This window comes from Lotus japonicus, chromosome 6, assembly GCF_012489685.1.
Source record: "Lotus japonicus ecotype B-129 chromosome 6, LjGifu_v1.2".
In the NCBI taxonomy this organism is placed as follows: Eukaryota; Viridiplantae; Streptophyta; class Magnoliopsida; order Fabales; family Fabaceae; genus Lotus; species Lotus japonicus.
Genome location: NC_080046.1, coordinates 57,237,019 through 57,249,128, shown reverse-complemented (window position 1 = coordinate 57,249,128; position 12,110 = coordinate 57,237,019). Strand labels below are relative to the sequence as shown.

At 38.1% G+C, this 12,110-nt stretch overlaps 1 protein-coding gene across 1 annotated transcript; it reads right to left on the bottom strand.

Annotated features, from left to right (window-relative positions):
* Positions 1–5,101: 5,101 nt before the first annotated feature.
* LOC130723439 (probable protein phosphatase 2C 42) lies at positions 5,102–9,713 on the bottom strand. The gene is made up of 4 exons (XM_057574493.1): positions 9,121–9,713; positions 8,409–8,779; positions 6,299–6,535; positions 5,102–5,547 (listed from the first exon to the last, which is right to left on the bottom strand). The coding sequence occupies exons 1-4, from the start codon at positions 9,458–9,460 to the stop codon at positions 5,335–5,337; spliced, it is 1,161 nt and encodes a 386-aa protein (XP_057430476.1). The 5' UTR covers positions 9,461–9,713; the 3' UTR covers positions 5,102–5,334.
* Positions 9,714–12,110: the final 2,397 nt, after the last annotated feature.

Here is a 12,110-nt window from a genome sequence, read left to right as displayed (position 1 = left end):
TTTGGCTCCCTTAAAATTTTACTCCATGTTCCGCCACTGCGGTGATGCTAATGATGGACAGTGTCAAGTGGTGATGGTGGAGAATATCAAGTAACAGTAAAAGTCACGACTTCATCAATGCAACTTTTGAAAGGTAAAGAGTTTTTGCAGCGGTCTAAATCGGTAAATCACCATAAGTGTTGATTGGGAGGAAATTAATTAAATGATGGAGCCCCGGTCAAGATGAGCTTTGTCCAATAAGAGACGGGGGTACGTTCGTGCCAACCACCATTGTCAAGCCCGGGAGGGGTTACTGTAATGACACTTCGATGCTTAAGTTAATAGTTGAGGAGTTTAGGAAACTCTCTAAGACTTGAAGAAGAAAGTGTATACGTACCTTATAATTCAGTTTGTCTTAGCCTCTTATCCATGCCCATAGGTTAGGGGAGGTCTAGAGGGATGCGATGAGTGCTTAGGTCCCGAGTGGATGTTGAGCGTCAAATCTTCCTGCATCTCCAGCTGTCTATAGAGAACCAAGGGCCAAGGGTTCCTCGTTGGTGGGGACTAGGCTTCGAGGTCCATGCCTACCCTTGCTTTTTAGGTTGTAGACGGGTGAGTTGATACGAATCTTCAGCCTTTTGAGAGATTGGTAGATCGGGTACCTAGCATGCTTCCTTGATTGGTCGTGGAGATTATTTGATCGCATAGGGGGTGATCGGCGAAACCGTCTCCCAAAACAGTAATCCGCTAACACTAGTCCACAATGATTGTGAGGCAAGAGGTGTGAGTGAAGGGTTTTTGCGGTTGGAGCGACCGATTGTAAATCTCCTTCTGAAACCTTGAATATCAATCTTAATGACAATCACTTATTTTATTTGGTGTGCGTTAATTGGCTCAATTAGCTAGCTAGTAACTATGTGGTACATCCACTAATTAACTTTTTTATTATTTCCAATTAAGTGCTCTCAGGTCACGCTTGCCTCCCAATTTGGCACAAAAACTTGAAAGCTTATTAGCTTACCGTTGGGGTTGTCTAAATGACCCATGATAAAGTTTGGGTTAAATAACCCATCATCCGATCACATTGGAGATAAATGAGTTGGAAATAAATTAAAAATATAGAAACTCTAACTCACTTATCTCCAATGTGATTGGATGATGGGTTATTTAACCTAAACTTTATCATGGATCATTTAGACAACTCTTACCGTTAGTTAAAAAGTGGCCTGTATACAATAACAGCCCATTTGCCAGCCCTTCATCACAACTCATTTTTATCCATCAAATTTTCATTTGGGTGAATTAACACATGCTGGTAAGTTTTTCGTTGGCACATTTTTAATAAGTTTTTTCCTTGTTTTATTCAGAAAATAATTAATATGGATGCTCTAGTTTTTTCCTTATTTCCATTTGTAACCCAAAAAAAAAGATTTCACAAGAAAATTCTCTCTGCCCATTAATTAATTAATTAATTAATGTTCCTTTACTTAACACAGGGTAATTAAGCTGATTGTACAAATTAAAATGATGAGGACCTTAATTGTACTCCTAGTTTCCATCTTATTATTGTTCCCTGAATCACTGCATGCTGCTGCTCATGACCCCAGGCAAATGAAGATGCTGCAGAAGCTGAAGCTCCAAAGTTTTTTTTTTGATAAGCCAAATATGTATTAAAAGGGAGTACAAGGGATACTCCAACCCATAATACAACGGAACAGAAATCAAAACAAAATACAATACAAGTAATACAAACCTTGGTAGCACCTCTAGTTGTGCACTAAGATACCCCTCCAAACCCAAACTACCAGCGTACTAGATTTTCATTCAAGCTATCCCCCTTAACAATTTCTTCCCCAACATACTAATTCATAAGCCCCAGCACCCCACCTTTTCCTATTATAATGATTCTAAGCATATGCCAGGGTTCCTTTTCCACTCATACCAAGAATAAGTGAATCCTTTTAGCTTTGCTCGGTTCCATTGCCAAGCTTTAACCTGTATCAGCTCAAGTATATGTGCCAAATCCAACTCTGCAATATTAAAGTTATTGAAAATTACCCGATTTCACATTGTCCAAATAACCCAAATAGTGGCCATCCAAACAGCCAGCTCCCCTGACTTGTGAAGCTTACTCCGCGTGCTTGAAGCAAATTGTAGCAAATGTTCCCTTGGCCATGGTATTTGCACTGTTGTTATGCCCAGCCATGCGTAGCACTCATACCAGATTGAAATGGAGACCGGGCATGAAAATAATAAATGAGACCCCGATTCTTGCAGTGAGTTACACAATGGGCAAAGAGTCTCCTCGACGCTGTTGATGATTCGTCGCTTTAACAGATTATCCCTCGTCTGAACTCGTCCCAACAGCACCCTCCACGCAAAGGATTTGATATTGGAAGGCACCGTTAATGTCCATATCAATTTAAAAGCATAATCAGCCTCCTCCAATGATTGTCCCTGCAAAAAAACATAAGAAGAATTAACTGTGTAATCCCCCTCACCCTCCAACCTCCAGCTCCATTTATCCTTCTTATTCTCAACCAACTGAACCCCCTGAACTGCGGCCAACAATTCCTCCTTCCACACTACCTCCCTCCCCCTTAACACTCTTCTCCACCTAAATTCCCAACACCATACTCCATCCTTCCACACACCCATGTCATTCACAGCTCCATATTTTTGCCTCGAATGATTATATAATCGAGGGAAACGCAGCTCCAAAGGTCCACTCCCAAGCCAATTTTCAGACCAAAATTTTGTGTCGTTTCCCTCAAACACAGTTTTGTGTAAGCAAGCATCAAACCAATTCATACCCTCCCATATACACTGTGCTTTGATCTCCTTCCACCAAGAAGAATCACCAAATCTGTTACTTCTCTCCTTGATCACACGGCACCATAAGCTCTCAGGTTCATTTAAAAATCTCCAATGCCATTTACCAAGTAGCACCATATTAAACAAACGTCAGTCTTTGATGCCAAGACCCCCGTGGTCCTTAGGCTTGCATACCACTGACCATTTAACCCAAGCTACTTTACTGTTCTCCTCTGCTCCTCCCCCTAGAAATCTTCTCATAATACCAACACAGGTTTTCAACACCCCAACCGGAATCTTAAAAAACGATAAGAAGAATAATGGCAATGCAGACAATACACTTTGAATGAGACATATCCTACCTCCGAAGGAGATGTGTTTCTGTTTCCAAGATGCAAGTCTCCCTCTCAATTTACTGATGATTGGGTCCCATAATGCCAAGCTATTCGATCTGCCCCCCACTGGGATGCCTAGGTAAATAAATGGTATTCTCATTAATTTGCAGTGGAGAACTGCTGCAAATCTGTTCAGGTTTCCACTCTCCACTGCCACCCCTGCTACTTTGCTTTTGTGAAAGTTAACCTTGAGCCCCGAAATTAGCTCAAAACATCTCAATACACACTTCAGAGTCATCACATTCTGCATGGTAGCTTTGCCAATAAAAATTGTGTCATCTGCAAACTGAAGTATGGAGATCTTTAGCTCAGAATCCTCCCCAAATTTAAATCCCTCAAATCTGCCCAAGCTCACTACTTTTCGGAAAAAGCCATTTAGACCTTCTGCCACTATCAGAAATAAAAAAGGAGATAATGGGTCCCCTTGGCGTAGGCCTCTATGCATTTTAAACTCCTCACACGGGCTTCCGTTCACCAATACAGACACACTGGCAGATTCTAAACAATTCATAACCCACCGGATCCATTTATTGCTAAATTGCATTCTCCTCATCATGTATTCCAAGAATTCCCATGAGACTCCAAAGTGATCATGCAATTCTCGGAATAATGAAGATCCTTGCTGCTGCTGTTGGCAGCGACACACAGAATGACAGAATAATTATTGTGATGAAAAAAATACTCAAACTAAGGTTAGCTCTGAGGACCACGATGATGACGTCAAGGAAAACGATTTAGATAATCACCATAAATTTCGCTGAGAAAGGAGCAGCTGATCAAACTGATTGCAAGTGCTGTTCATGTTCGGCTCTATATATATAATCCATAATCGAAATGCTCTATTAGCAGTTTAATTCCCAAAATAAGTTATTCGGTCCATAAGTGGTTTATGATGCTTAATTACATTAGCTTGTTTATAAATAAGTCTGAGTACTGTGTGTCACACACACACACACACACCTCCACATATTAATGGAAAATATTGTATGTGAATTACGGAATAGGGACCATAGAATACGTTTAAATAAGTAATTCACAGAAAAGATTATTTATGATAAATCTTATGATATATTTTTTTTGGTCTTCAATATTATGATACTAAAACATTGCTAATGTGTTTCCCAAATTTTACTGTAGATTTTCCGGCCGGTCGAGTTTTCTTTTATTTTTCATTATCCTGATTTGCAAAATTTTAAACGTGAAATATAATATAGAGGTTGATGAATAAACTTATTTTATTACCATAAGAAAGGGAAGAAGAAAAAGGAAGGGCCCCCCCCCCCAAAAGGACAAACCAAGCGATGCATGTTGCTGGAAGAGGGATAAAGCCTAAACAATCCACATGAATTTCATTAATGTTTCACATGCAAAACAATGACATATCATTTCCTATCCTATATATAGACAAGATAGTCTCATACTCTCATGTATTAGTGATGGAGAAGGTATAATTATTTGTTTAAAATAATTTTCAAAGCATTCATTCGAACACTTTAGAAGGGAAAATGAGTCTACTTCACAATCTAAACACACTCAATCGACCGCTACAATACAATAATAGTCAATGAATTTTATCTCAGTAGAAAGAGAAGACAATTTAACCATATATCTCATACATATATGATGCTTCATCATTTAGCCCTTCTAATATGAAAAATTGACTCTATACAAATAATCTTATGGTTAACATGTAAATAATCTTATAATTTAGTACACATATTAATTAGTCATAACCTTTAATCATCAATTTTTTCAATTCCTCCATTACTATGTATGAAAACTCTCCAACAACTTGTGATCAACTTGAACTCATCCAATCAAACTCACAACTTTGCTCGTCCATGGAGTTTGAAGGCAAAGATCAGGTCAAGCATTTCGAACGACTAACATAATGTACAATGAAGATAAGGGAGTTGCAAAATCAAAAGTTATTTCCGATTCCTTTTTTCTTGTCATTTCCATGGATAAATTTCTAACGTGTTATAAGTCCAAGCGTCAACAATAAGTTGTCTCAGTGCCACTATCAGCACTATGAACATGGTATATTCTCGCAACATGCCAGTGGTTATCTCTTCTGGTATTGGTACGCACACAGTTGTTGCCCAGAACACCCACCCGTATAAGTTTGCAACAATGATACAAGAAGTCAGTGATCAAGAGCACTTCGAAGTGAGAGTGGCGGGTTTAGAACTGAACCTCTAGATATAAGGTCGTGATTTAAGAATAAAACAATAACAGTTATATCGTCATGAAAATGCCGCCGGACCTTCTTGTCTATCTTTCGAAGGTCCGAATATCTCATTTCACGTTTCCTTGCTGCTTCCTGCAGCGCAGCCTTCACAAGTCTCTTTGCACTACCCTGCATCAACCAACACAGTTCATGAGCACCACTGGAATTTTGGAATCAACAAGCAAAAGGCAAGGCATTGACAAAAACAATAACCAGCTGAATCAATATCACCGCTTCAATTTTCTCTGTTTTTCTGGAAAACCAACAATGCACAGCCATATCATAAAATTGTATTACAACTTTAACCTATAAATGCTGCTCAATTACTCTGCATTGCACCCTTCAAGAACTAGCAATGCATAAATTGGGAATAACAAGTTTCCCTCATCATTAAGTGTCTCAAAAAGAAATGCATAGGTGGAAACAAAGATGAAATTGCCTAGACAAATAAATTATTATATAGGAGGCTACAATGGTGACTGAGTAAAATCTGAATCTCATCAAGAAAGTACAACTAAGATTCAAGTGATCTGAGTCCCACAATGGTGACTGAGTAAAATCTGAATCTCATCAAGAAAGTACAAATAAGATTCAAGTGATTTGAGTCTTGCAACACAAATCTATGGGGAGCTATCATGGATGACCTGTCAGCCTAAGACACTGGTAACTACGGCCACTATTCCGTTAACTGAAATGATACAAAAAAAGAGGACAGTACTATGCTGTATTCAATCAATGGATTAATTAATCCAGTGCAAAACAAATAAACCAAAACATTTTCTGGTTATATAAAATGAACACGAATAAACCATGAACCAATCCAATACACAAGTAAATCTTATGAGAAAACAAAAAAAAACAAAGTAGAAAAGAATTTTACCGCACGTGGATTGCTGTGAACAATATCAACTGCTTGCTCATTACTCAGGTGCTCCCATAAACCATCTGATGCAAATATAAGGAAGGAATCACTTGGTTGGAGAGGATGAGAAAGAATAGTTGGATTAGCAGACATGATAGGCATGTTCATTGGTTCAGGAAGTCTGAATTTTGGATTAATAGGTTCCCGATTAAACTGCGCATGTTTCATATACGAGTCACCTATAGATCTAGAAACCTGCATCAAATATCATGGAAGTGGTGAGATGATGTTATAATTACAGTGTGAAAAGCAATTCTGACAAATAAGATAATGGTTGCAGGAGATCGAAAAGTTGAAACATTTAACATCATAAATCAAATTGAAAAGGCAGCTGAGGATCAAACTGGAAAAGCTGATATCCAATTTTCTTCATGCATAACCATGACTATAATGCAAATGGTGTCATTTCACAGATGCACTAATTGAACTAAGTTAACCTACAAACTTTGTAGTAATTAAACAAAACAACAGCCAGCTAAGTAAAAGGAGTTATAAAAAAAGTTAAAAAACATAAAAACCGGCTATTATACATTAGTAGACAACTAACTTAAAATGCTGATTTCTAATCTCAGCAACCATCACATGTTTCTTTTCCTGATCACATCCACCATAAAAAGTTCAAATTGTTCTGATAAAAATATTTTTCTTTTACATCGTTTAAATCTTTTGAAACTTTAAATAAATGACTGCTACTGATAACTAACGGCCTCATATAGTTTGAGGACACAAAGTAATATTTGTTTCAATCAAACAAATGAAAAACACATTCTCTTGTAGTGTGCTGCTATGAAACACCTATTGCTACAAGCAGTCTCATGATATAATATTTTTTGATGTATGATAAAAATTTCTTTCCCATGCTAATTTTGATGTGTGCCCAAACTGAACTATTACCTAAACTTCCTTTCGATCTCTCTAAACCGCACCCACTCTAATTCCTCAATCTCATACAACTTTTTCTTACTCTCGTGCTGCTTCTCTTGCAATAATTTATGTCTCTTACCTAGAATTACTTAAAAAACCATGGTAGAGCTTACGAAAAAATTGTCTACTCCCTCATAAGAAGAAAATGGGAGGGAGAATTTTATGCATGAAATGACAAATTTACCCATCTTACCTACCCATCATTATGTAAAAGGTTGCAAAAATTATTTTAACACAACTACATTTTCTTTCTTCTCCATTTTCCATCCAGCCAAACAAAAGAAGAGTTTTGACCCTTCTTTCTTTTATTTTTCTCTTAATCCATCATCCCATTAACTCTTCATTTCTATCTATCCATTTTCTCTACATATCCAAAAATACCATTAAGAAATCCTATGAAAATAAACGAGACCTATGGCTATAAGGCTATACCTTGCATGTGTGCAGAAATATCATTGTAAACAAGCCTAGTCATATGAACTTGACAAACCATAGTGGCATATAGAGTCTCACTAGAATGTATGTAAGCAAAGGTTGAGTTAGGCAATGTATTGTTTTAAAGCAAGGTGACAATTCAGATAAGTTAAGCCCCCCACTTTCAAGTTAAAGCAACTTGCTTGAAATGTCTCATAGTTGACAAGCGCTAATCAAAATTTTGCGTAGCAACGTGATCATATAAATTTTAAGCACTGATTAATTTGCTAACACACATCCTCAATGTCAACAGAGTAGGACTAGAAACAAAAGGGAATTTTCTTCATGGAGTGCTTCATATAAACTACAATTCTTATCAGATTTAGTTCTTTTCGTCATGCATATTAGGCACACAATAAGTTTTCCTTTATTTTAGCATTTTGCATTGCCATTCAAATCAAGACTAAGCATATAAACCACAAACACTTGAAGACAGGGGTTGGTGAAGTTGATCACATGTATCAGACTTTACAAAATACAATGTTGCTTCCAACACTATCTTATCATCAAAACTCAATATACAAGTTTCTTCAGCACAGCACTTCAATAAGAAAACATAACAGAGAATCCAAGCAATTAATGAATATTTGATCAGCGATCATCCCATTTAAGTAAAACACAGGTTGCCATGTTAGGATAGTCCTTTAGAGGCAAAAGCCTATAAAATTACCTGAATAATGCCTTTCACTCTCCACACTCCATGTTTGAGGACGACAATTTGGGGATCGTCAGGGTGCAATTCTTTAAGCTCCTGTCTAATATCCTCAAGATTCGCGTTGTGCTCCGTAGACAGCTGAATTGCAGCAACCCCACCAGTGTTACCAACTTTCTTTCCCAGCACACAACGAGAATCTCCAAGATTTGCCACGAAGAGGGTCTGCTGAAAAATCACTCCAACCAGACAACACGTCCCATTAGTCGCAATTTGAGGTTGAGTATTCCATAATTCCGTTACATGTGCCGTGAACCCCTCTTCTGTTCGAAGGAACGCTGCTCGAATGGTCTCAGCCGTCACAACACCCTGTGACTCACCCGATATTGCTGCACAAACACCAAGTCCAAGACATCTCAATCAAATAGTTGACTCTTCAAACACAGAAAGCAACACTTTATCACACACAACACAAACCACACATTCAATTTCTAACAAGAAAAACTCAAGAAGATTTCGAAAGAGACAGAGTTCCTAAATAGCAAGCTCATCAAACAACAGTATTTATGGCGCGCATTTATTCAACTCTTTACATGTTCACGAAAAAGCGAATCAATGAAAATCACGGGTTGCTAACTTTAACAGTTCGAAACTTCCAATAAACTCACGATCAAGAAATGAACACTAAACCCTACATAAGAGAGAGAGAGAGGGAGAGAATTGAGCGAACCTTGGAAATCGCGGAACAAGTGATCGCAGACGAATCGGGCGGCGAGGGGGCCGCCGTGGCCGTCGTAAACCCCGACGAAGGTGCCGAGGGGACCAGACTCGATCTGGCTCTGGTCTTCAAGAACCTGGTTGGCCTGAACAACGGCCATGGAGAATTCACCGGAGCCGTACTTTCCGATGTCACGGAACCAGAGCAAGCCGTCCTTGCCTTCACCTTTTCCTCCTCCTCCTCCGACAATGCCTCCTCCTCCTCCTCCTCCTCCGGCTCCGGCAGAAGAGTCATCACCGTTCTTGAACGGCTTCCAACACGGAGAGAAGAGATTCATCAACGCCTGAAGCATACCACATCTCTCAGAAACCCTAACCCTGTGCGCCCCCGACACCAGAACCTCTTCCAATGGGGGGCAGTGCGCTCTGAATCTTGCAGATTGCGGTGGCAGAACGGTTATCGAGGAGGAGAAGGGGTGGGTGCGTAGGATAAGCAGAAGGCGCAAGTTAGCGAAGGTGCGTGTTCGGTGGTAGAGGAACAGGGATGGGCTCGTTTCTCTTGTTGAGAGAGGATGGTGTTGTGGGGAAGCCCTTGTTGCGTGCTCTTATTTTCAATCAATTCTTTTTAATTTAACAATTTTCTTTTTATATTTCACTTCACTATTGAGTGTAATTTTTTATTTTTTATTTACTATTGAATGATTGAAATTTTCAATTTGGATGAGAATATTGTAAAATTTGTATAGAATCAATCATACTTTAAAAATGTATCAAATCATCTAATCAAATTAAATACAATTATTTACCTTAACTCATTAAAATCTGATCGGTTGATAATGTAATTTTTTATTACATGTAAGTGTCTATGAATTATTCTCATTTTGGATTTGTATGATTTTTTTTATTTTGGGAGGATCCTTCTTTTTAACCAAACTCTTTTGTCCTTAGAGAAAAAGACTCAGAGACACACACCTAGGTGATTCCATTAGGGGACACCTTGATAGATAGCTTTGGCTCTTTACCATCATGTTGAATTATAAATGAAAGTTTTCTTTAGTAAGGATGAAAGTACCAGGCAATTAATTCATACATAAAGCATATTTAGTTTTGTAATTAAATTGCATTCATGGAGGTGTTTGTCAATAGCTTCATTTGCTCATAAGGCTTGCAATAAGCAACTTTTCCACTTTTCTTAATTTTGGTGTTAAACGAAAAAGCTACTAGTTGAATAACATATTTGGACCCTATAATGAATCCATGCCTTGTATTTTATATAGTTTGTAATTACAAGGTGTGGCGTGATGGTTGTTCACCTCATATCTTAACCATAAAATTATGGGTCTGATCCTCACTTATAGGAATAAAATATATTTCATGATCAACTATTTAATTTATCGTATAATGCGAGCAATCATGACAAAGAAATTTGTCACCATTGATAGCAGGGGATGTATCAATATTAAAAAAATTCAATAGTTTATACTTGCTTGATGTCTGATAAAAACATAAACCTAAAAATTAAAATGTTATAAAAATAATGTTTATCTTTTAGTTACTTCAACTACACGTATGTTTGAGTTATGAGTAATTTTTTCATAGTTATGATATTTATAAAATATATTAAAATAAGAAAGATAATGAAATAAAAATAAAAATTATTTTAATATTATATTATAGTACAAATTTTACTTGATTATGTCCATCAATAATGTATCAATTATTGCAACTTTCAATTTAATGTATTTTGTCTTAACATTGAGCAAGGGAAATGTATTTAAGTTATTAATTGCGTTGGATTGGGATTTTAGAGGGATATGTTTGTATAAGGACCACATTTTATTCTACTTCATTGAAAGAATTCAACTTCATTGAAAGAAGTTGTCTTTCACGTTATTTGTATAGATAAGGTAAAAGCACTTTTAGATGTGTTCCAAACACAATTTACAGTTTAGTTAGAGAGTAAAGAATGTCCTCGTTTACATCCATATCTGGTTAGTACTATTAATGCATATTATAATAGGTCTTCTCATATAAAGATCACTTACTAGTAATGCAAGGGAATTAGGGAAATCAAATGGAAGATTGGTTGGGTGGGTTTGCCCATTCTAAGCCAATGGACTTCCACTTCCTAAATTCCCCTATAGTGGGATGTCTATCTCTTCTTGTTCATGATATGATATGATTGGTGTTTCTTTCTTTCTTTGCATTTGTGGTAGTTAGGGCAAGGTCCCTTCATGTAAATAAAAAAGACCACTAAACTTATTTTGACATGGTAGTGGGTGATTTTACTTTCTTTCATATTCTTTTAAGATCCTTTTGTATAATGCGTGTAAACAGAAGTGAAATTAAGATGACTCATGAGCTGGAAGGGTGTGTTTGGCGAAGTCTGTGCTGACTTCACTGCCGGTTCATGCAATGCAAACCTTATGGTTACCCGACGCCGTGTGTGAGCATGTGGACCGGCTGGTTCGCAACTGTATTTGGGGGAAAGGAGGGAATCAGAGAGGTTGGCATCTCGTAGCCTGGAAGGATGTAACGCAACCAAAAGCAAAGGGGGGACTTGGAATCAGAAGTGCACGCCGGAACAACGAGGCTCTTTTGGGGAAACTTGTACACAGTATCATGAATGAGAAGGAGAAGCTGTGGGTTCAAGTTTTAAGTCAGAGATACCTACGTACTGGTTCTATTTTGGCAGAGCAAATGCGTGTGGGTGGTTCCTATGTCTGGCGTGGGATTCTGAAGGCAAGGGATTCAGTGGCACCTGGATATGGTGTGCGTCTGGGAGCTGGTTTGTCATCCTTTTGGTATTCCGATTGGTTGGGTTCTGGGAAGCTTGCCGATCGGGTACCATTTGTCCACATTTCTGACACCGACCTTGTGGTAGCAGATGTCTGGTCCCATGGGTCTTGGCGGTTGGAGACCTTGTACACCCAGCTACCCCCTGATATACAAGCGGAGATCAAGGGGATTGCAATACCATCAAACCCAATGGGGGAGGAGAGA